Source organism: Nicotiana sylvestris, chromosome 4 (genome assembly GCF_000393655.2).
Source record: "Nicotiana sylvestris chromosome 4, ASM39365v2, whole genome shotgun sequence".
NCBI classification, from domain to species: domain Eukaryota; kingdom Viridiplantae; phylum Streptophyta; class Magnoliopsida; order Solanales; family Solanaceae; genus Nicotiana; species Nicotiana sylvestris.
Genome location: NC_091060.1, coordinates 155,804,129 through 155,830,705, shown reverse-complemented (window position 1 = coordinate 155,830,705; position 26,577 = coordinate 155,804,129). Strand labels below are relative to the sequence as shown.

Genomic DNA, 26,577 nt, shown 5'->3' with positions numbered 1-26,577 from the left:
GGTAGATGATCTTTGATCATTTACGGATAATGGATCTTTCCCAACCTTCTCCGGAATTTTGAGAATCCTTCTCAAAATTCTGCCCAAGTTTCTTAACTAGTTACTGATCGTCTGACACATGTTGGCGTTGGCTAGAATTTCTCCAGAATTTTGAGGACCCTCCTCAAAATTCTGCAACAGTTTTTGATCTTGGAGGAAATGAAAATTTTATTATGGTATGACCGAACACATAAGGCTACCTATGTATTCTCTCTTAAACGGAAATCAGGTCAAGCGTAGCTCAATTACATTAGAAGAGAAATGTAAAGTAATCTAGGCATAGTATCTCTTGACTGCGTCTGAATTGATTGGTTTTGGCTAGATTTCTCCATCCATTCCTGCAAGTATGAGTGCTCCTCCTGTTAGCATCCTATGGACCATGTACAGACCTTGCCAGTTGGGTGAGAATTTCCCTTTGGCTTCATCTTGATGTGGGAAGATCTTCTTCAGGACCAACTGACCTGGTGCAAATTGCCTTGGTTTGACCCTTTTGTTGAAAGCTCTGGGCATTATGTTCTGATAAAGTTGGTCGTGACACACTGCGTTCATCCTTTTTCCATCTATAAGGGCTAATTGCTCATAGTGGCTCTTTATCCACTCTACATCGCTGAGTTCAGCTTCCCGTATGATTCTTAAAGAAGGAATCACTACCTCGGCTGGGATGACAACCTCCGTACCATAAACCAGCATGTAGGGAGTTGCTCCGGTTGATGTGTGAACTGTAGTGCGATATCCCAACAAAGCGAAGGGTAACTTCTCATGCCACTATTTGTGGTTCTCTACCATTTTCCTTAGTATCTTCTTAATGTTTTTGTTGGCGGCTTCTACGGCTCCATTCATCTGAGGTCTGTAGGTTGTGGAATTTTTGTTCTTGATTTTAAAAGTTTTACACATAGCTTTCATCATATCACTATTAAGATTGGCGGCGTTGTCGGTAATAATGGACTCGGGAACTCCGAATCGACAGACAATAAGATCCTTGACAAAATCTGTGATGACTTTCTTGGTTACAACTTTGTAAGATGCAACTTCTACCCATTTTGTGAAGTAATCAATGGCTACCAGAATAAACTTGTGTCCGTTTGAAGCAGTGGGCTCAATCAGATCAATAACATCCATTCCCCAAGCGGCAAATGGCCAAGGAGAGCTTGTTGTATTGGGCTCATTTGGAGTCACTTTTATCATGTCGACATGCACTTGAAATTGAAAGGATTTGCGGACATACTGAATGCAATCCGTCTCAATGATAATCCAAAAGTAACCTACCCTGAGTATCTTCTTAGCCAAGACGAAACCATTCATGTGTGGACTATAGGTCCCTGCATGCACATCCTCAAGTAGCTTAGAAGCTTCCTTTGCGTCAACACATCTTAGTAAACCCAAATCAGGAAATCTTCTGTACAAGTTCCCTCCGCTGTGGAAGAAGTGATTTGACAATCTCCGTAGCATGCGTTTCTGAGTGCGATTTGCATGCTCCGAGTATTCTCCTTTTTGATAAGTATTATTTGATATCATGGAACCAAGGCTTTCCATCTGCTTCTTCCTCGACATGAGCACAATGTGCCAGCTGATTATAGATCCTCACCGAAATAGGATCAATGTAGCTCTTACCTGGATGTTGTATCATGGATGACAAAGTAGCCAATGCGTCGGCAATCGCATTCTGAATTTTGGGCACATGTCGGAATTTTATCTTTGTAAACCTCTTTCTCAATTCCTGCAGATGGTGCAGATATGGCAATATCTTGGAATTCTTGGTGGCCCACTCTCCTTGTACCTGGTGCACAAGTAAATCTGAATTACTGATCACCAGCAACTCCTGAACGTTCATGTCGACTACCATGTTGAGCCCTAGTATGCATGCTTCATATTCTGCCATGTTGTTGGTATAGGGAAACCTGAGTTTAGCAGATACCGGATAATGCTGACCCATTTCCGATACCAAAACTGCTCCAATGCCCACTCTTTTGAAATTTGCAGCTCTATCAAAGAACATCCTCCAACCGTCATATGCTTCGGTAATGTCTTCACCTATGAATGATACTTCTTCATCAGGAAAATACATTTTCAAGGCTTCGTATTCTCCTCCCACCAAATTTTCAGCAAGGTGATTTGACAATGCTTGTCCCTTGACCGCCTTTTGAGTTATATAGATGATATCAAACTTACTTAGTAGTATCTGCCACTTAGCCAACTTCCCGGTCGGCATGGGTTTCTGGAATATATACTTCAGAGGGTCCATCCTAGATATGAGATATATAGCGTAGGCGCAGAAGTAGTGCCTCAATTTCTGAGTTGTCCAGGTCAAAGTGCAGCAAGTGCGTTCAAGCAGAGAATACCATGCTTCATAAGGTGGGAACTTCTTACTCAAGTAATATATGGCTTGCTCATTTCTTCCTGTCTCACCATATTGTCCCAAAACACATTTGAAGGCTCCATCTAATACAGATAGATAGAGTAGCAAAGGTCATCCTGGTTCTCATCATAGTTGAGACATCCTATGAAGCTCATCATATCCTTTTTTCTCTTAGGTGGTGGTAACTCTTGAATGGCCTTGACTTTAGACGGATCCAGCTCGATCCCTCGACGACTGACGATGAATGCCAATAATATTTCTCTAGGAACCCTAAATGCACATTTTGCGGGGTTTAGTTTCAAGTTGTACCTCCTTACACTGTCAAAGAAATTTCTCAAGTCTGCTATGTGATATGCGGCCCTCTTAGATTTGATAATGACATCATCCACATACACCTCTATTTCTTTATGTATCATATCATGGAAGATGGTTGTCATGGCTCTCATGTAAGTGGCCCCAGCGTTCTTCAAACCGAATGGCATCATCTTGTAACAATATACACCCCATGGTGTAATAAAAGCTATCTTATCTGCATCTTCTTCATCTATCCAAATCTGGTGATAGCCCGCGAAGCAATCTACAAAGGATTAGAGTTCATACTTGGCATAGTTATCGATCAGGATGTGTATATTTGTCAGTGGGAAATCGTCCTTGAAACTTGCTCTGTATAAATCTCGATAGTCAACACATACTTTGACCTTCCCGTCTTTCTTTGGAACTGGCACAATGTTAGCTAACCAGGTTAGATATTAGACCACCCTGTGAACTTTGGCTTTGATCTACTTGGTAACTTCCTCCTTGATTTTCAGGCTCATGTCTGGTTTGAACTTTCTGAGTTTCTATTTTACTGGCAGACATATGGGATTAGTAGGCAACTTGTGAGCCACTATGGAAGTGCTCAAACCGGTCATGTCATCATATGACCATGCAAAAATTTCCTCATATTCTTTTAGGAAACGAATGTACTCTTCCTTCTCTGTTGGTGACAAGTGAATGTTGATGCTGGTCTCCTTGACGGTCTTGGCATCTCCCAAATTTGTTGTTTCGGTCTCGTCCAGATTGGACTTAGCCTTATTCTCAAAATTTTCAACCTCCCTGATGAATTCCTCGGGTATCTCATCTTCTTCCTCTGAATCACTATTCTCATGTTGCATTGCCTCATTACATGTCACAGTCACTGGTTCATCAGGAAAAGTAATAATAACACTGTAGATAGAAAAAGTGTAAAGATAGTAGTGAATAATAAAGAGCAAATGCATTTGATTAAAACTTGAAAAATTATCCAGACAAAGCACGGCTCGATGAATCGAGCATTATTTTTGAAACAAGTAAAGCTTAAAATAAAACTACGGGAAATCTTAAATGCTTAGAATGGCTATAGAAGTAAATTCTGCCAAGCTACCCAGGGACTACAGTCCATGTCTTCATCCTCCAAGAACAAATTCTTCAACCCAGCTAGTGCTTCTTTTTATGCAGTCCCCCATATCGTATCAGCCTGGTGAAAAGCTTGTTCCAAACGTGGCACTGGCTGCTCAAGAGGGTAATACGGTCCACGCCATGGAGTTGACCAATCCTTGTACTCTTGCCATATGTACTGGTATCCGAGCCCAAAGGTGGTACTATGACTTTTCAACTATATTGGTTTGGTGATACCTTGGAGGTTCTTTCCTAATCCTTTGCCGGGTTCATATCCAGACCATGCTAGTATGCTTTCTATTTTGTTACTCCACCACTTATCCTTCTCGACGGTATTGACCCATTCGATGTGATGATAGGTTTCCCCTCCTAGCCTTCTTCTATGTCCAATGGCCGGGATGGTTTGACTAGTGTAGATGGGGTTACTTCCATCACCGTGAATGATTACCTCCTGGAGGTTCCATTCAAACTTCACGGCTTGATGTAGTATGGAAGGCACGGCTCTGTAGCCGGCCAAACAGAAGATTATATGAGGCTGGTATGTCAAGCACCTAAAATTCAACACCGAACAAAGTTGGCCCCATCTACAAGCAAAGGTTGATTTCCCCAATCGTGGCCTTCTGGGACCCATCGAAAGCCTTCACATTCATGTTTCCTACCCGTATCTCATGGAAACCTTTGTCCAACCTTTGCAGAGTGTCCAATGGAAAAATATTTAAGCTCGAACCCTATCAACCAAGACCTTGGCAATGAACTTGACTTCAAATTGCACCGTAATATGCAATGCTCGATTGAGATTCAGCCCCTCAGGTAGTAGCTCATCGTCATGGAAGATGATCTTATGGCTTTCTAGTACTTGCCCAACTATGTTGGCCATTTCTCTGCCAGTGATGTTATTGGGTACATAAGCCTCGCTTAGAACTTTCATTAAAGTGTTCTTGTATGCCTCTGAATTCTACGATAGTGACAGGATAGATATTTGAGTAGGGACTTTGTTTAGATGGTCAACAACAAAGTACTCCTTTGCCTGCACTTTCCTCCACATGTCATCTGGCCCGGTATCAATGATAGGCTACCTAGTAGTGGCCTCCTTACTTGAACCTCACATGTGTTCAAGTGTATAGACTCTTCCGGTTCTAGTCATTCCTTGTGCAGCATCAGATTCCTCTACCTTGGCCTTCCCTTTCCCCCGAGCCTTGGCAACATAATCCCAGGGTATTGCTTTTGAGTTGATTGGGGGGTGTGGTCAATACTATCACAGTGAAAGGTGTGACCACTTCTACTTCAAATGGAGCAGGGGTGGCTGCGGGCGGAGCCACTTCCACCTCGAATGGAACTGATGTAGTTAACTCAACCTCGATTGGTGCCTGAGTCTGAACCACAATAGGAGTAAGTGTGACTGCAACCTTAAAGTCATCGCTTTCTCAAATAAGCCCGATCGACCCCTTAGGGTCCCATTCTTCATTTGTCTATATCACATGTACACCATCACCTCTGTGATCAGGGAGGGGATTGTTACAGACATTAGGTGCGGCTTCCTTTGCTTGTATGACCTTGTTGTCAATTAGCATCTGGATCTTATCCTTCAATGTTCGGTACTCAGCAGTGGTGTGCCCTTTTATAGCGGAATGGTACGCATAAGTTTTGTTCGGATTGACCCATTGGGATAGATTTTCTAATGCCACAACGGGAACATGAGTGACGTATCCTGCGACTTTCAACCTTTCATACAGTTGGTCGATGGGCTCAGCAACGGCAGTGTATTGTCTGTGTGGCTTGCGGTCGATGTTGGGTCTTGGTCTTGGATAATTTTGTCGAGCTGGTGGTGATTGGAAGTGGGATGGTTGGGATTTATAGGTGTGATGGACTGTGGCTGGTTGGGAATATCTGGGAGATGAAGGTTGATATGTAGGTGGTGATGCTTGGTTTATGGGCGGAGGTGTTTGATATGTGGGTGGAGGTGTTTGATATGTGGGTGGAGGTGTTTGATAGGTAAGTGAAAATTTTGGGCCCTGGGCTACTATTACCGCCCCGACATCTCTCTTCTTCGATATGCCATATGATTATAGTGCCTTATTCGTGGCTTGAAAGGCCTCGAAGTTTGTTACCATCCCGCTTTTGATTCTTTCTCCAAGTTTGATGATGTTAGAGAATTTGTGATTTTTGATAACCATCAACCTCTCATAATATTGTGGATCTTATGCCCTGACGAAGAATTTATTCATCTGTTCTTCGCCCAAAGAGGGCCTGACCTTGGCCGCTTCCGACCTCCAACGAGTAGCATATTCACGGAAAGTCTTAGTAGGTTTTTTCTTAAGATTCTGAATGTAGAAGACATCCGATGCATTCTCTATGTTGAACCTGAACCAGGCCATGAAATCTGATGTCATGCTTACCCAATTGGACCATTTCTTGGGATTTTGGCTGATATACCAAGACAAAGCGCCCCTAGTAAGGCTCCTCATAAAGAGCTTCATCTGGATCTTTTCATCTTTCCCGACCCCGACAAGCTTGTCATAATAAGTCAATAGATGAACCCTGGGATCACTCATACCATTGAATATTTTGAACTTGGGAGGTTTTTACATCTCTGGCAGTTCGACATCCGGCTGTATGCACAAATCTTCATAGTACAAACCTTTTATTCCTTTGTCGCCCTCAACACCTTGAACTCGGCTTGTTAACTTTTTGAGTTCTTAAGCCATGTTTTTAATGAGCAAGTCCTTCTTGGAGGATTCCGGTGTACAGGAGATTGGTTGGGTAGAATGAGGTATAGTTTCCACATATACATGGGTGCTTTAATGGGTGCCAGGAACTTAGGTGTAGTGATGGTCATTGGTGGAGTTTTGGGGATCGGGAATGGGTTGTGGTGTGTTTTTGGGAGTGTGGTAAGTGGTGGTTGGTGGGTACTGAATTGATTGATGATGATGTTGCGGTGGAGTTGGTATTGGAAACGAATTGATAGTTTGGGGTGGAGTTGCGTATTGATTTAGTGCGGTAGGATTTTGTGGTTGTTGGTTTTGTGTGTTTTGAGGAGGTGTTGGGTTCTTTGTTTTTTGTTGGTGGATATCAGGGACATTGAGGGTGAGTGACAAGTTTGCAAAGTTGGGAACCTGCTTAAGTTCTCCTTGCAATTTCAGTATCTTTTGTTCTAGTCTCAAGACTAGATCATTTGGGCCAGAGTACTACGGCCATCTGAAGTCTCTGCATTCTCAACATGTTCCTTTCGGATTCCACTTAAGTCGTCCATCTTTGCTTTTCCTCTACCTTTTGTGTTGCTTGGAGGAGGAGGAGGAGGAGGTGATGGAGGGCCTCTAGATCTGGTGTGGTATGCTGATGAGGCCAGTATGAGTGAACCAACCTAAGGGAATGGGAATAACAATAAAACATAAGCAAAAACAAAAAGGTAACAAGTCAGTGAGGATCCTGAAATGTTTGCAATATTTAAACACATATTGCGGAAATGTAAATTCGTGTCCTACTTTGGGAACCTCGTTGTGCCCGAGGTAGGCCTAGCAATAAATAACCTTGGAGAATTTTTAATGCCATCATTTCATAATATAAAAATAGATAAATCCCAAAATGACACTAAGATAATAATAAAATAAGTCACTACTGGCACTTGGACTTATTACATTTTTAGGAAAAAGCAAGTAAATCTAGCCTATTTTGTCCCAAAAGGACCTTCCCTAGATTCGATCTTCCGGACTCCATCATATAGATCCCCCAGCTCGCGCAGTCCCAGCAGCAAGTAGGCTCTGGCCAAATGTCCTCCTTCAGTTCCTTCAGCGTTCTGGCAATTTTCAATCCTCTTTATGACTTTACCTTCCAGCTACACTATTCCTCGCTCCAGATATTCTAGTTTCCTGTTGGAAGTGACTTCCATCTCTTTCCATTCCTCGATAAACCTCACATTCCTCTCATGTATTTCCCGGTGCTCATTCTCAGAGTCGTGGACCCTCTTGTGCAGCCTGTTGTACTTGACTTGAGCTTCATCTTCCTCATCTATGATTTTGTTCCCTCGACTGGCCCTTGGTGTCACCATTCCTTTTAGATTATCCTCCAACCATGCTGGGTAGAGGGGCTCGCACCCTACATGATACATGTCTGGCTCAATAGTTTTCTTCTCCATAATGATTTTGTAGTGCCACATGTGCTGAGCTTGGCACTTGTAAGGGACATCGTCATCTTAAAAGTCTGCCCTGAAAAGACTCATCTTGACAACCCTTGGTACAACCTGTTTTCTGCCTACTTGCCTCATAACTCGCATAGGGACATATGGTTATATCCCTCTCAACCCGATCAGCACCAAGTGTAGAGCATCCTTGGACCTGATAATAAATTCGTCTATTGGGAACCATTCAAACATCCACTACACCTATTCCTCGATCAGATTGTCGAAGAACTCTACCCATTCTTTGGCACTTTCCGGCTGAGTAAATCTGTCTGTAATGTAAGTCATCTGCTTAGGTAATGGAAGGCAATATGGTCGTTCCAAGCTCTTTGCGGAAATTCTTGGCGATAGCGACCCTTTTGGAAATGCTCCAACAACCATAACTGCAGCAACAAATTACAACCCTCGAAATGCTTGACCCCTCTTTGACAGCGCTCTAGAGCCCCGTAGATATCGGCTATAATCATGGGGACTATGGTATATGTTTGTCCATTAATCCCTTCCATCAGAGTCTTGGCGACCATGGCCAACCTAGTGTGGATTCTTTCCTTTTTCATTGGGAACACTATCAGGCCTAGGAAGCACACAATGAATACAAACACTCTTCGGTGGATGTGACCAGAGAAGTGAGAGAGATCTCATCATGGTAAGTACGGCAAGACTTGCTATGGCCATACCTCTCGTACAGGTATTCGAAAGGTATGTAAGATTATTTTAAGAAAACTAGGTCGACATTCTTCTTTAGCCCCATCTGTCACACCTCCCTTTTTACACACCCGAGGGTATATGTGAGTTTTTCCAACTTAAGTGACATTAATCGAAATGAGATTATTTAATTTATCAGATGGCCACTTGGAATAGTTTATTTGGTGTCCCAAGTCACCGATTTATTTTAAAATCTCAAATCAAGGAAAATTTTATATTTTTAATTATGCGAACCAGAAATTCTGGATAAGGAATTCTGTTAAACCGGGAGAAGGTGTTAGGCATTCCCGGATTCCGTGATTCTAATACGGTCGTTTAGTGATTTATACTTGGCTTAAATTGTTTACCTACTAATTTTTAGGACCTATATACATTTACCTTTAACCGCTTTAAATCACTTGATTTATTCATAATTAAAGAATTGAGTTACGCGTACATATACTCTTTTTCTTTGGCGCGTCAAAAATTATGTCACGCGAACGTGTTTACAATTAGTAACTCTTTGTTTATTTTATTAAGAAAAGTTTGGTTGAAGTTGCGCGAACGCATACCTCGAGTTATTTTTAGAATTAAATTCGCAATTATGTTAAGCGAACGTATACATAATCACACTAATAGTCTAAGTCGAGCCTGAAGTAAACTATGAATGTTATGATTATTTAATATCTAGGTTAATACTAATGTGAGGGCCATAGCTCATGGATTTTTGGAATCGTGGGAGTAAAGAGATTTATTTCTACGGATACATTTGTAATGCCATGGCTCGCATTCATTCAACTGGTCCATGAACTCAAACACAACAGTAAATGCATTTTGTAGAAGAACCGATCTTTGTAAAATCTCAACATATGACTGGTTTTCGCTTTCCTAATTCACGTTCCCTTAGCTTATATTTTAAGGCATCATTTGCAATGAAAAGATATTCCCATAAATAACTAACAATAGCATTAAACTATACTTCAACGTCATAAATATTCCATGTGAATCCCATTCCCTCTGAAGATTCTATTCATTCTAATTATCTCAATAATCCATTTGCAATATGGAGGGTTATTAAACCCTCTCATGAAAAGGGGGTGGGGAATTTCGACAACATGGGAAAAAGAATAACCAATTTTGGAGCATTTTAATGCAATTGTTCCTTTAAGAGCATTTTATGGCAATGGAACAATAAATAAATCTTCATCTCAAGGAACTAGCCAATTGAAACAGTGAACTCAACCAAAATTATACTTCTCATCAGTCCTAGAAAAGTGAAGCTCAAGAAGATCATATTTAACTACCAATTGCACTTCTCCAAAAGTCTCCAAACTAGTGCGATTGAGTAGGATGTAAACAGTAATCTAAGAAACAACTTTATTTTTTAAACAAAATTTTCAGAATCAGAAATTAGAACTAATTTTCTTTACACATATATTTAGACACATATTTAAACATGAGCAAAATGGATAAGGGAAGGATGTTCAATCGCCAATCAAGCATAGAAGTTACAATGAAATCAACTATACAATAAATAAATATGGCATTCCAATAATAAACTAATACTAATATTATAAGATCCAATGATAGGGAAACAAGCAAATAAGATAGACGGACCTTTTGTATAAATGAGCTGGGTTGAAATTACAAGGGGCTAAGCAATTCGACAACTCATGGCCAAGCTTTTGGCGACCATGAACGGAACTGGTGGCAAAGACCTCAATGGCGACCTCGAACCTCCACTTTGATGCCATCATTTACACTCAAAACAGGGTTGCTCGGGGGTGCTTTAATGGCCATTTTCGCTGAACTTTGACTACATTTTTAGATGATTTCAGACTGTTTTTCAAGCGATTTTGACAACTGATTTTTTGCTGGGTTTCAGAGTGATTTTCGGACAGCTTTCAGGGCGTTTTTGGGGTGGGTTTATGGGTGACGTTGGTGCTGCTTTTGCTGAAAATTTCTGCAATTTTGAAGCTTTTCTTGGCTGGTTTAAGTGGAGTTTTTGGCTGGTTTTCATGGCTTTTCCGGCGAGTTAGGCGACGGAGATGGTGGAGTTGCGACAGATGACGAGAGGATGACGGAGAGAGTTCTATTTTTTTTTTATTTCTTGGAGGTTGGTTGTTTAGGGGTGTTCAAAAGTTTTAGGTTTTGGTTGTCAAAAACTGAAGAAGAAGAAGACGTTAGGGGGTGGGGTTTCTTTGCTGATGAGAACAGGGTGGCCCAAGAAGATTGGTAGCCTAAAGCCAATTTTTAATCTGGGGCCTATCAGAAGGGAAAAAAAATTTATCTATATTTTTAATGGAAGTCTATTTTTCTATTTTTTTAAGATGTAAAGTTGTTAATAGTTTCTTTTATAAATAATTTAATATCTCCTAAGATATTATTGATCTTAGATAATTGAACTAGATTCAAGAAGTTTATAACTTGTTATCAAAATAATTTTTGATGTTCTAATATACTTGTTGAAATGCTTGAAACCTGAGGGGAAAAAAGAAAAAAAAAGAACGCGCAATATAATTTTATTCAACGATACTCTTCAACTCTTTTTTTATAGAAAAATAAAACTGTTTTTTTACTACAGAGAACAATATAACTTATCGAGAACTTAAGCTTTTTTGTAGAAATCAAGAAGAGAATATAAGAATATAGTACCCATTTTCTGATGAGAAAGATAAAAAACAAGACTTGGAATATTGAATTGCACGTTTTTAGTGAGAAATGAAAAAGGAGAATAATAATATAGGTACCTCACTAATGATGTCAAGTTTTATATTCGCGACGACGATTTAGGGGGGGTGATTCTCTTTCTCTAATTTTTGCTTAAACTGTTACATCAATACTAAATTAAAAGTTATATTTACTTTTTATAAAATAATCTATTTTTTTAATTTTAACATATCAAATATATTTAGACCCTACTTCTAAAGATTGTTGTGAGATGTATATGATCCAACTTACCTTATATTGGGTTCGAGTCATGTGTTGAAATAAATCCTGTTAAAACATGTTCTCTCTTTTACTAGGTCTTATGCGATACGAATCTAGATTAGTCGGGGGGTCAACACAAATACGAGTAGAAAACAAAAAAAAATTTGGGGGCCTAAAGCCTTTGCTTTAGTGGCTTGACCCTTGGGCCGCCCCTAGATGAGAAACGGTGGAAGGCTTAGAGTCTAGGTCTAGGGATCTAGGGTTTTCTATATAGAACTAATTAGGTTTTTAGGATTATAAAATCAGATGTGGGCTAAGGGAAATGGGCCTTTTTGGGCTAATTTGGAATAAAAATACTACTCCTATAATTAAAATAACAATTATCTACTTCTAATCTAAAAATTATTTTAAAATAATTCAAAATCACTAACTTACTAAGGTCAAAAGAAAAAATGTATTTTTTGTGAGTTTTCTTTCCTTTTGCCAATTAGAACGAAATTTAATACTCTAAAAATATGAATCTTTTTGTGTGATTTTTAGTTTTCTCAAATAAAACATATAAAAAGGTGAAATAAAAGCTAAAATATAGAGATTAAACTTAAAACTATTTAGATAATAAAAAGTGAGTAAAAATCCAAATATGGTCAAAAATTAGGTGCTCACAGCTGCCCCTATTTGCTTGAAAATATGAAGAGTTTTCAAGCAAAGACAAAGTGAGCCGTGTGACTAATTTTGACCATATCGTTATTTAAAAGAGGAAGAAAATAAAAGAAAAAGGGGCAACCGAGTCCTGGTTTTGGATAGCCTACATATCCCGGGTTATAAGGGAATCAGGTCGCGTGCAGTTCACGAAGTAGGATAGTGATGGAGTATACTGAGGTCGAGGGCCGATTGGGGTGTCGTTCCATCGAGGTTTCGGTCCACGGTCCCATTATTACATCAATATCAAAGTTAAAAAGACTAACTAAGCCTATCAACTACGAGTTACAAGATTCCTATCTATAAATCTTCTGAAGCTTGATCTTGAGTCTTGGCTGGTTCTTCCTGCAGACTCTGATCTGAATCTTGATGCTCGTTAGCTGTGAACGCTGGTTCATTTTTTTTTCAACTTCTCGGATCGAGGCGGGACATGCAAAGCTTGTGACTTCAATCACGTCTTGAGCATTCCACAGCTTTTTTCTGCTTCTGCACTTTGAGTTCACTTCTTTTTCTTTTATTCTGGATCGGGACTACTTATTTTGGTCATTTCGAAACTTGTGCCTCAAGGTAAAAACCTGCTCATGAACCAAAACAAACAAACGAATGAAATTTTCTGCCCCAGTTTTCACTAGAAAAATTTTGTGAGTTATTGTAACAAAATCTAAACTATTTCCTTATTAAAATCAATAAAATCGGGATTGTGTATCCCTGAGAAAATGAGATTAAGAAATGGAGACCCTATATCTAAAATGAAATCAAATGGGGATCGGAGGCCCTAAGTTGGGAAGATTACCAGGTTATACTGGAAAAATGATCGGGTTATGCCGAAAAGGTCCTCCGGTTATGCCGGGGAAGGTCATCAGGTTATGCCAGAAAGGTAAAAAGGTCCTCGGTTATGCCTGGGAAGGTCATCGGGTTATGCCGGAAAAGAAAAAGGTCCTCGGGTTATGTCGGGGAGGTCAACAGGTTATGCTGGGAAAGTCATCAGGTTATGCCGGAAAAGTCATCGGGTTATTCCAGAAAAGAAAAAAAGGTCCTCGAGTTATGCCGTAAGGTCCACAGGTTATGTCGGGAAAGTCATCGGGTTATGTCGAAAAAGAAAAAGTCATCGGGTTATGCCGGAGAGGTCCATGGGTTATGCTGGGAAAGTCATCGGATTATGCCGGAAAAGAAAAATGTTCTCGAGTTATGCCTGGGAGGTCCACGGGTTACGCCGGGAAGGTCAACGGGTTATGCCGAAAAAGAAAAAGGTCCTCGGGTTATGACGAGGAGGTCCACGGGTTATGCCGGGAAGGTCATCGGGTTATGCGAGAAAAGAAAAAAGGTCATTGGGTTATGCCGGGGAGGTCCACGGGTTATGCCGAGAAAGTCATCGGGTTATGCCAAAAAAGAAAAAAAAAGGTCCTCGGGTTATGCCGGGGAGGTCCACGGATTATACCGTGGAGGTCCACAGGTTATGCCGGGAAAGTCATGGGGTTATGCCGGAAAAGAAAAAAAGTCCTCGGGTTATGCCGGGGAGGTCCATGGGTTATGCCGGAAAAGAAGAAAAAAAAAGGTCCTCCAGTTATGACGAAAAAGAAGAAAAAAAAGGTCCTCAGGTTATGCCGAAAAAGAAGGAAAAAAAGGTCCTTGGGTTAGGCCGAGGAGGTCCACGGGTTATGCCAGGAAAGTCTTCGGGTTATGCCGAAAAATAAGAAAAAAAAGGTCCTCGGGTTATGCTGGGGAGGTCCACGGGTTATGCCGGGAAAGTCATCGGGTTACGCCGGAAAAGAAAAAGGTCCTCGGGTTATGCCGGGGATCAACTAGGGAGTGGAACCCTATAATGGAAAAGACTACCAGGTTATGCTGGGAGTGACTCGGGAATGGGACCCTATGTTGGAAAAACACAGCGAGAGATTGGGGACCCTAGGCTACCATGATTTTGAATTTTTCTTCTTCTTTTCTTTCTTCATTCTTTTTCTTCTTCCTCCTTTTTTTTAAACTTTTGTTTAAGAAAAATAAGTAAAAATACACGAAAGAATTTGGAGGAGACTTCCCTTTTGGATTAATTATTGCTGCAAAGATGTTTATAGCTCTTGCGCCATTTATTTTTTTGTTGCACCTGCTTCTTGCAAGGTTGCTTTGGATTGCACATGTTTCCTTTTTTTCTCAAACAAAGAACGATTTATTAGTTCGAAACGGTGGTTGGTTTTGTGGCGTTGAGCGTTTCAGTCACTTGCTCTCGGCCCGGCTTCTTCCTGAGGACCGATTTCATTTCTGACCCTGGAGAACCTCTGGTTTTTCCAGACTTTGCCATGAAGGTTGGTCACGTGGAACTCAACCTTTTCGATTTTATTTTGCCTTTATAGGCCTTTCACTTCTGACTCTTTTCTTCTTCTTTTTCCAATTTTTAACTTCGGAGCATTGGGAAACTTTTTGCTCCTCAAATTCGCTGCAATGACAAGTTGCGTGGGACTTAACCTTTTCCAACTTTATTTCGCCTTCGTAGGCCTTTCATTTTTGGCTTCTTTCTTCCAACTTTAGCTTCAGAGTATTTGGGATCCCTTGGCTTTTCAAACTTTGCCAAGGCGGTTAGCTACGTGGGACTTAACCTTTTTCAACTTTATTTTGCCTTTGTGGGCATTTGACTGTGATTTCCTTTCTTTTCAGGAGTTTTGAATTCGAAACATCGGTCGCCATAGCAAGTCGAGGTCGACTTATACCGCTGACGAGGTTGGGTGCCTTTTTGCACATTAGCTCGCGTCAAATGAGAACCCTGTAAATCGGTCTTGTCATCCTTTCTTTGTCTTAGTTTCGGAACAGTGTTAGACCGAAAGGGATTCAAAGAAAACAAACATTGGAATGGAGAATGATTTTAAAACAAGAAGTGTCCCTTTCGGGGAGAGGAAAGAAGGACTTATCTGGAGTACATGCAGACTTCAATAAATATGGCATGCCTTTTGGACTGGATGCATGATCCGTGTAAACCGTTCGACTCTCAGAAATTCATCACAACTTTTGCCTCAAAATCGAGAAACCTTACCAGGACTCTGTCGATGCCGATGGCTGTGAGGATCCTCTTCTCGATCAGGAGCACCCTTTGCGGGTTTTCACGAGCTGACCTCTCTCATTTCTCTTCTCTCCATCGCCTTATAGTGGTCATGCGAGTTTTCATTAACAAGACTTTCTCATTTTCAATTTCTCTGCTTACCATCGCCTTACGCTGCCCGTGTGAGTTTTCACCAATAAGACTCTCTCATTTTATTTCTCTCATTTTGATTGCATCAGATCCAAGTAGCTATATTCTCTGATCCTTGAACATTCTCACCGATTGATCGGAAGGACTTGAAAGGATTCGGGTAAAAATGATTTGGATTGAATTACAACTTTGGAACCATTCAGGCGGGATCATAGCCGAACCATTGTAACTTCTGCCCAATTCAACTTTTTGGGGGACTTTGGATTTTTATTTTGGTGTGACTGAACCCCAGAGAGGCTGCCTATGTATCCTTTTGGAATCAAGTCGAACGTAGTTCAGGGAACTTTGATTTTCTTTTGATATTCTTTTGTTTTTCTATTCTCTTTCTTTTTCCTTTCCTTTTCCTCTCTTTTTTTCATTTTTCATTTCATTTTCTTTGTCGTTTCTTCCCCTCTTTTTTTGTATCTTTCTTTTCTTCTCTTTTTTCATTTCTTTTTCTTTTTGCCCTTTTTTGTATTTTTTCTTTTTCTTCTCCTTTCATTTTTTCATTTTCTTCAATAGAACTTTCAAGTTTCAAAGAAGGTAATCAAAGAAGAGTAACTGGCTCAAAGGGTTTGCAAATGGTTGGTAGTGTTTGGGTAGCGAGAATAAAAGCCTTCTTCATTCCAATCGGAGAACATTAATTCTACATAGAGGATCCAACATAGTACCTTTTGACTGGCATTTGCATTGACAGTTATTTCAGGGACATTTCCTTCGATGTGTCCCAAGTACAACGCACTCTTTTGGCAGTACTCTTGTTGCAACGTATGGATCTTTCCAATCAAGAGCCAATTTTTCTTTAGCTGTTCCAACTCGTTATTTTATTTCCTTATATTTATTGCAATCTAATTCTTGATTCATTATTTCGAAGTCTGACAACGTTTTAGGATCTGGGCATGAAGTCCGCAAGCATGTCATGTTATTGAAATCTGCATTTAATAGAACTAAAAAGATAATAAGAAAAAAAATGACAAGATTAAGAAAAGAGACATTCCTGGACAATGAAATATTAATTTCATTTGATTTTTGATTTTTGATTTTTTTTTTTTGAAGATAGAAGGGTTTACATCGGAAAGTAAGACAATAAATTAAAACACCCGGATCACACCCTAAGATAATCCGGATGCAGAAAGGATAGCAAGACTGGCTACCGAGACTCCCGTCTGATAGGGAACTTTCAGGCTTGGTGATCGTTTTTCGGCTTTTCTTTTATTTCGGCAATGGCTGCAATAGCATTCAGTGCCGGATCAAATTCCTCATCTTCACAAATCATTCAGACTATTGGCTCAGTGTTGTGAACAGGCAACAGATTGTTCATCACATCAACAGTTTCTTCATCTTGAAAAACAATTCTTTCAGCCTCAATCAAATCTTCAGCTGTCCTTTTGAGGGTCCAACAGTCCTCTGTACTATGTCCTACTGCTCCAGAGTGGTATTCACATCTAGAATCAGCTCGATGCACTGGGGACTCGGGGTTCGGCCGGTTCGGGGCCACTGGCTATAATAGATCTAGCCTAATTGGATTTTGGAACAAGCTTGAATATGATTCACCAATAGGGGTGAACTGATTCTTTCTGAAAAGCTCTCCTGGGAGAGGACTGTATTTGGGATCATTTGGTTGAGGATTATATGGAGCTTGGTACGGATGGGCATTTCTGGGAGGTGGAGCTCGATTTTGTGCATAATGTTGTGGCCGCGGGGTAAGGTTGCGCGTTCATAAGTGCATAGGGAGGCGGTGCCACGGCATAAACAGCATCTTGAAAGGGATAATATTGTGGTGGGACCATAAGAGGCACATATGATTGGCTGAATAACCTGCGGGACCCCTCGAGCTTGAAACCACCATGGCTCCCTCTTCACTCCCATTTCTGTTCATCAAATCCTCCGAACCATTCTGAGAAGACTGTGATGTGGCCTTAAAAGCAGCATGACTCAAGATTCGGCCTGTTTTTAAAACGTTTTAAACCATTTCCCCAATTTTGATAGCCTCAGCAAACGACTTTCCCATAGCAGACATCATGTTCTAGAAGTAGTCCGCCTCTTGGGCCTATAGAAAGGCCGCGACCATTTCAATTTCGCTCATTGGAGGCTTTACCCTGGCAGCTTGCTCACGCCATTTGACAGCATATTCGCGGAAGCTTTCCGCGGTTTTCTTTTTCAAATTAGACAAAGTGTTTCTGTCGGGAGCGATGTCCACATTATACTGGAACTGGCGGACAAAACCTCGGGCCATATCATCCCACACGTGCCATTGGGTAATTTCTTGATCTGTATACCACTCAGAAGAAATTCCGGAGAGGCTTCCCCCAAAATAGGCCATTAGCAGCTCCTCTCTTTCACCAGCACCCCTCAGGTGGTTACAATATCGTTTCAAGTGAGCGACCGGGTCTCCATGCCCGTCTTACTTTTCAAATATTGGCATCTTGAAGCCAGCTAGCAAGTGGACATGGGGAAACATACAGAGGTCAGAGTATGAGACGCTCTTTTGTCCACTCAGACCTTACATGTTTTTCAGGATTTGTTCCAGGCTTTTCATCTTCCAAACCATTTCCTATTGCTCAGGAGTTTTAACAACCTTTTCTTGCTCCACCGAGAGGTCATATTGCGGAGGTTAAGTGAAAGAGTATGGGGTCACATATGTTATTTCAGGTTGAAGTTGTGGGCCCTGAAAGATGAACATTGGAGGCGGTGCCCTTGAAGCCTGTTCCTGGGGGCAAACCATAGAAGACATGCCAGGAATATTAAACAGCATTGGAGGGTACCCGCATGGGATGAGCGGGTTGGGCACAGGGGCGTTGGTAACCTCACCTGACCTGGGGATCAACTCAGGGAACCCAGAGATTGCACTTGGCGGTTCCCTACCATTAGACCAGGCGTCCCACATTTTCAATATGCGGATACACAACATCTTATTCTCTTCAGCAGCTGCTGATTCTAGCTGCAGAATAGCCAATGTCGGGCTATCCTCAGAACCGATGATTGGTAGATTGCTCGTGGAGGCCATTTGTGCCTTTGGATCTTGTGAAGGAGGGGAGGCTAGACTACCAACAAAGCCAACCACCAAAACCTAGCTAGTTTGCACATCCAACAACCTTGTTAGTATTGAAACATTTAACATATAGGAAATCGCACGTTGGGATGCAATGCACCTAATGGTAAAACGCTTCTACCGTGTGTTTGAACGGTTGCATGTTTCATCCCTGCCTTAACTGACCTTTGTTTTTCAATCTGCACCCATTTTCTTCATTTCTGTCTCTCTTTAATCACTCTTGATTTTTTTTCATTTCGTTTTTGTCGCTCTTTTATTTTTGGCACTCTCTTTTCTTTTTTCTTTTTTTTCACTCTTTTATTTTATGTCACTCTTTTTTCACTTTTTCTTTTCTTTTTCACTCAATTGTTTTTCTTTTTTTCTCAATTTATTTTTCATTCAATTAATTTTATGGCTATGATCGAATCCGATGAGGATCGCCTACATATCATAACGCCGCAAGAATCAGAACTTGCGTAGTTCGGGAAGATCGAGAATAGAGTAAATAAACTAACTCTTCTTTTTTTTATAGCACTCAGAGCAAGAAAGCTTTGAGGCAAAAGAAAAACACATTTTGTTTTCTTCAAATATTTGTTTTTTTATTGGAATTTTCGAAAGAAATGCTTTAAAAGAAGAAAGGAAATAATTATTTTTTTTGGATTTTTTATTTTGATTTTTCTTTTATTTTTGAAAGAAAGACTTCTAAAAAATTCTTTTTCTTTTGATTGGAACTTTGGAATTTTTAAAAGTAAAAAGAAAATATTTTTGTTTGAATTTTCATTTGTTTTATCTTTTTTTCTAAAGAAGAAAGAATTATTTTTTTTTTGGATTTTGGATGTTGCCTCTTAATTTTCGAAAGAGGGACTTTTAATAAAATGTTTTGAATTTTTGAGTTTTTTATTTATTTACAAAGTACTTCTAAAGAAAAGAAAAATATTTTTGGACTTCAATTTTCAAATTTTTTTTTTTGACATTTACTAAAGAAGGAAAAGAATATTTTCTTTTTTTGGATTCTTTTTTTTTATTTTTTTTATTTTTTGGAAAAATACTTCAAAACAAAGAAAACCCGTATGAAATACTCCAGAAAGAAGGATACTACTTTTTTGTGAGTTTTAAAAACTTTCTTTTTTTTGGTTTTGAATTTTCTAAGGAAAGATTTCTTAAGGAAAATATTTTTGGATTTTTGAAAATTGGGGTCGGAACCGATAAGATTTGCCTACATATCTCACATCCGGTGAGAATCAGATCCACGTAGTTCGATCAGTTTTGACGGAACAAGGGAAACATGGAACTTGAAAATTTTGGCTCATTTTGAAATGACTTTTCTTTTTTGAGAATTTCGACAGAGTTTCAAAACTTTCTAAATACCTACCTCTCATTTCTTTTTCTTTTTTTTGACTTTCTTGCCATGTTCTAGAAGTCGGTCAACATGCAAGCCGAAACAAACAGATACGCAAGTAGCACGTAAGACACATCAGGATGGTCTGTTATTTTGGGTACACCTCTCCTAGACGGACCCAACCCCTGTGTTGAGTCCCCAAGGTCAAATCCACGTGATGCAAATAAACGTTCCTACTAGGGATCCAGCATGAGGTTACGTTATTCTAAGTTTAAACCCGGGGTTGTGTTCTAGACCTGGCTTACCCGAGCGGACAACTCGAGCCGAGGAGGGAGTAACGTACCGGGAGCACGAAAGGCTGCCCGGCTTTGTTGCTTGCCCAGCCCCGTTCTATTTGGTATAACTCTAACAGAAAAGTGGGCCATACGAACGTAAGCACCATTTTTTTAGAAGATTCAGAAGGGAGGCGTAAGAAGACATTTAAATACAATTCAAGTAATATCAAAGCGGTAAATGGCAATTAGCACATTAAGTCTACAAAATACAGTAATATCAACAATAAAGCCAAATAAAATCACATTAACAAACTTGAATTCTTGGGAGTTACTAAAGCTGTCACACCTCCCTTTTTACACATCCTAGGGTATATGGGAGTTTTTTTCAATTTAAGTGACATTATTCGAAATGGGATTATTTAATTTATCAGAGTTGCCACTTGGAATAGTTTATTTGGTGTCCCAAGTCACCGATTTATTTTAAAATCTCAAATCGAGGAAAATTTTATTTTTTTAAGTCTGTAAACCAGAAATTCTAGATAAGGAATTCTGTTAACCTGGGAGAAGGTGTTAGGCATTCCCGGGTTCCGTGATTCTAACACGGTCACTTAGTGATTTATATTTGGCTTAAATTGTTTAACTACTCATTTTTAGGACCTATATACATTTACCTTTAACCGCTTTAAATCACTTGATTTATTCATAATTAAAGAATTGAGTTACGCGTACGTATACTCTTTTTCTTTGGCGCGTCAAAAATTATGTCACGCGAACGTGTCCACAATTAGTAACTCTTTGTTTATTTTATTAAGAAAAGTTTGGTTGAAGTTGCGCGAACGCATACCTCGAGTTATTTTTAGAATTAAATTCGCAATTATGTTAAGCGAACGTATACATAATCACACTAATAGTCTAAGTCGAGCCTGAAGTAAACTATGAGTGTTATGATTATTTAATATCTAGGTTAATACTAATGTGAGGGCCATAGCTCATGAATTTTTGGAATCGTGGGAGTAAAGGGATTTATTTCTACGGATACATTTGTAATGCCATGGCTAGCATTCGTTCAACTGGTCCATGAACTCAAACACAACAGTAAATGCATTTTGTAGAAGAACCGATCTTTGTAAAATCTCAGCATATGACTGGTTTTCGCTTTCCTTATTCACGTTCCCTTAGCTTCTATTTTAAGGCATCATTTGCAATGAAAAGATATTCCCATAAATAACTAACAATAGCAGCGTCTTAAACTATACTTCAACGTCATAAATATTCCATGTGAATCCTATTCCCTCTGAAGATTCTGTTCATTCTAATTATCTCAATAATCCATTTGCAGCATAGAGAGTTTTTAAAGCCTCTCATAAAAAGGGGGTGGGGAATTTCGACAACATAGGAAAAAGAACAACTAATTTTGGAGCATTTAAATGCAATTATTCCTTTAAGAGCATTCTATGGCAATGGAACAATAAATAAATCTTCATCTCAAGGAACTAGCCAATAGAAACAGTGAACTCAACCAAAATTATACTTCTCATCAGTCCCAGAAAAGAGAAGCTCAAGCAGATTATTTTTAACTACCAATTGCACTTCTCCAAAAGTCTCCAAACTAGTGCGATTGAAGTAGGATGTAAACAGTAATCTAAGAAACAACTTTATTTTTTTAAACAAAATTTTCAAAATTAGTAATTAGAACTAATTTTCTTTATACATATATTTAGACACATATTTAAACATGAGCAAAACGGATGAGGGAAGGATGTTCAATCGCCAAGCAAGCATAGAAGTTACAATGAAATCAACTATATAATAAATAAACATGGTATTCCAATAATAAACTAATACTAATATTATAAGATTCAATGACAGTGAAACAAGCAAATAAGATAGACGGGCCTTTTGTATAAATGAGCTGGGTTGAAATTACAAGGGGCTAAGCAATTCGACAACTCATGGCCAAGCTTTTGGCGACCATGAATGGAACTGGCGGCAAAGACTTCAACGGCGACCTCGAAACTCCACTTTGATGCCACCATTTACACTCAAAATAGGGCTGCTCGGGGGTGCTTTAATGGCCATTTTATTGAACTTTGACTGCATTTTTAGCTGATTTCAGACTGTTTTTCAAGCGATTTCGGCAGCTGGTTTTTTTCTGGATTTCGGAGTGATTTTCGGATAGCTTTCAGGAGCTTTTGGGGTGGGTTTATGGGTGACGTTGGTGCTGTTTTTTGGCTGAAAATTTCTGCAATTTTGAAGCTTTTCTTGGCTGGTTTCAGTGGAGTTTTTGGCCGATTTTCATGGCTTTTCCGGCGAGTTAGGCGACGGAGGCGGTGGAGTTGCGAAAGATGACGAGAGGATGATGGAGGGCGTTCTGTTTTTTTTGGTTCTTGGCGGCTGGTTGCTTAGGGGTGTTCAAGGTTTTTGGCTTTGGTTGTGAAAAACTGAAGAAGAAGAAGAAGAAGAAGAAGAAGAAGAAGAAGAAGAAGAAGAAGAAGAAGAAGATGTTAGAGGGGTGGGGTTTCTTTGCTGATGAGAAATGGCGGAAGGCTTAGAGTCTAGGTCTAGGGGTCTAGGGTCTTCTATATAGAATTAATTAGGTTTTTAGGGTTATAAAAGTCAGATGTGGGCTAAGGGAAATGGGCCTCTTCTGGGCCAATTTGGAATAAAAATACTACTCCTATAATTAAAATAATAATTATCTACTTCTAATCTAAAAATTATTTTAAATAATTAAAATCTCTAACTTACTAAGGTCAAAAGAAAAAACGTATTTTTGTGAGTTTTCTTTCCTTTTGCAAATTGGAACGAAAATTAATACTCTAAAAAATGTGAATCTTTTTGTGTGATTTTTAATTTTCTCAAATAAAACATATAAAAAGGTAAAATAAAAGCTAAAATATAGAGATTAAACTTAAAGTATTTAGATAATAAAAAGTGAGTAAAAATTCAGATATGGTCAAAAATTAGGTGCTCACGCCATCATCTTCAAAAATCCCCTGCCCGTACGGTTTTCTAGTACCAATAGCCGGGACTGTCCCAAGTCAATCCCGCAAGCCCTCCAATTTCCTCTAGAAGAGGTGTTATTTCTATGTCGCCGAAACGAAATACAGCCCTTTCACTATCCCAGAATAAAGTGGCAGCTTCGATCAATTTGTTGTTTGGCTCAATATCTAGCAAGGAAGGCATGTTACCCAGGTACTTTCTCACATGTTTCTTGTCACTTGAGGAAAGGTCCTCCCACCAATCTAGCAACAATGGTGGGATGTTGCTAACTATACCGAATCTGGAGACCGCGTGCGTCATTTTCTGCAAAACAAAAGGGTTAGATCTTACCCCCACCGGACTCGACTATTTATACATGTATGATCAACATATCGGCATTTAGTTCTCCAAATTAATGCACAGAACGTGGTTGTGTCCGTTGGGATTATGGAAAACCCGATGAACTTTGGATAAGGCTTATCTTAAAGGATCATTATGTGGACAATATAACTGATCCGACTAGGTTTGACCATGATGCATGCATAATTTTAACCAGAGTAAGGCTTTTATGGGGTTTTAGACTAGTACCCTCAAGCGGACAACTTGAGGGGGAAGGCACGAAACCGTCGACTGCACCGCTGATCGACTGGTTTTACCGCAAATAAGCCTTTCTGAATTTAAGGGTAGTAAATATGAAGAGCGCAACCACTCATTAAAGCGTTGCTATAGGATTTTATACGCACGAGTAGAATATGATGTGTAGCATGATTTATGCAGAAATTAATAACATGTAGTCAAGTATTTGCACGTAGGAAAAATAAATACAACATTTAAATAATTGAAAAATAGTTACAGGAAAAAGAAAACAAAGAGACAAGTCAGTTTCAAGGATAAAGAACCATAAACCCTTAAAAAATAGACAGTTAAATGCAAATAAGGGAGAAGATACGGGATAAAGCATGTTTGGACTAATTTGTAAAAAGATAAGTTCATTATGGTAAAAGCCTAAAGGTATTCCCAGCAGAGTCGCCATACTGTCGCGCCCCCTTTTTTTCCCTCCACGGAGAGAAGTCTGGGTTTTGACATTCATGGGGGCAATAACTCATTTCCTTTTGGGAATTGGGTATTTGAGGAGTCGCCACCTAACGGATTATGGTGCGTTAGGGCACCTAGAGTGATAACTCTTAGACTAGTTCGCATTACCAGAGATTAGGGTAAGGGTTCGAAATAACCTTGAAGGGAAGGTGATAGGCACCCCTCTCGGTCCACAATGATGGGTCCCGGCCGAACTTATATTCACGAATTAGTCCATTAATAAATAAATAGTTGAATCAAATAATTTGCAAGTAAAGCACGTTGGACGTTGTATAACTCAAATAATAAGACAAAGGTTTTGAACAAGTTGTATATAAAATAAAGTTTTAAACAGAAGGGATTTGGGAAAGGAGGGGTCCTAGGTTGGTTAGCCTACAGGATCACCCCACACAATGTCCGGTAAACACTCCTCAATGAGGGGCTACACGTGACATTAGCGCGTAGTCATCATATCCCATATCTACCCTTCCCACCCCGTGGTCTTAGCCTAAAGCATGCTAGTAAACTTGACGATGCCTACGCATGCACTACCCGTCCCTTCCTTGTGGCCCTGGAGGTATTTTAGGACCTCTAAATCAGGACAGTTCTAGATGACCCCTAAGGTGCTTAAAAGGAGAAAATTCTAAGGCGACAGGCAAGAACAAATAGGACCTTAGCACATAAGGTAGAAAATAAGCACTTAGAGGCTCAAGTTCACCTCCATGGATAATGCATGTAAACATCACGACTCAAACACAAATAAGGGCAATATTGTTAAACAGTATCCTAAGACATGATGTCTAGGCGAATATCAGAACACATGAGATATGCAGCTTTTACTTTTATAAACTTAGAAGTAATGGCCATATCCGTTTGCCTATTGATTTTAAAATCAGAACAACATTAAGTAGCAGAAACGATTTCTGAGCTGCATGATTTGAAAACGTCCTATAGGCTTGCCTACACGCTGAATATCGATGTCCTAAGAGCATGATAACTATGTTTGACATAGTAAAACAGTGGACGGATTTTAAAACTGACTCTTAAGTCCCTATAGGCATACTTTCTAATAGTGAATTAAAGTAGTATTTGAGAGAATTCATTTCGGGAAAACAAATTGTTAATTAGACCAACTTCGAAGCAAACTAATCAAGAACTAGATTGACTTATTTAAACTAAACTGATTTTAGATCCAGAGGCAAAGTTTCTGATGTTGTTTCCTATAGGCATGAAATCTAATTGTTTAAGAGATGATGTTAGAAACTTGTAGGCATGATAACAATTGAAAACACATGTAAACACTTGTTATAACAAATGTTGAACTGGATCATATCCTATATGCATGGTATCTACTTGTGAAGTTGATTTTAAGACCTATAAGCACGATTTCTATTATTGGAACTACTTGAAACTTATAGGCATAATTTCTAACATGGTAAGGCAAACATAACAAATATAATATCCTATAGGCATGGTTTCTACCCATATTACCCCACAAATATGTAACTACCCACCCCTTTCACTAGTTACCCTAATTTTCGTTTACAAATTATTACAAACTAGATGAATGAATTACATAAATAGATAAAAACGAAAAGAAGAAGCTACATTATAGTGAGCCTGGAGCAGGCCCTAGTGATTTCCTAAGACCTCCAAATGCCTCAAATGCCAATTTCATAGACAATATCATTGTCTAGGCACATCAAAGTTCCCTAAGGATTTCAAGGATCCCGGGCAGTGCTCACACCTAGACTTTGTAACTAAATTAAGTAAGTGCAGTGTGAAAGGGCCAGCCTCAGTGTGCCACAGTTCAGAGGGTTCTCAATAGGATCACAAGGCAGTACATACACTGAAGGGGGCAGAACCTTGTGACTTAGGAGTAGAGTGAGAGTGCTTGACACAGTTTGAAAAGTTTTTGTGGGAAAACAATGTTGAAAAGAGAATTGCTTGAGTTTTGTAAGAAAACACACAGGGAGTTACTAAATAACACAATTTAAAAAAGGTAAGGTGACTAACAATCAGTCAAACCAAATACAGAACCAGAAAGAGGTTCATCAGCACTTCAATACATGAAGTTAAATAGGTGCACACATCCACTTTGGGGTAATGGGTATTTGGGTAAGAATAGGGCACATAGCAAGCACATATGCACATAGGTACAGAGTTAGAGGAGCCTAAAAAGGGGTCAAGGCTTTTAAAGTATAGCATGAACTATAGAGCTAATACAAAATCAATAGGCTTAGGATAGCCAGTTACTTCTTACAGGAAGGTGTATGCCAGGGATTAGAGAAACATAGTCACATTGGGTCATACTAGAAGGGGATCCTAAGGGGTATATAGCATGCAACAAAGAAGACAGT

The 26,577-nt window shown here is 39.5% G+C and overlaps 1 protein-coding gene across 1 annotated transcript; it reads right to left on the bottom strand.

The window, feature by feature from the left end:
- Positions 1–1,540: 1,540 nt before the first annotated feature.
- Positions 1,541–1,918, bottom strand: LOC138890384 (uncharacterized). Its single transcript, XM_070173767.1, has one exon. It carries the CDS (start codon positions 1,916–1,918, stop codon positions 1,541–1,543), a length of 378 nt encoding a protein of 125 aa, XP_070029868.1.
- Between the last annotated feature and the right edge of the window lie 24,659 nt (positions 1,919–26,577).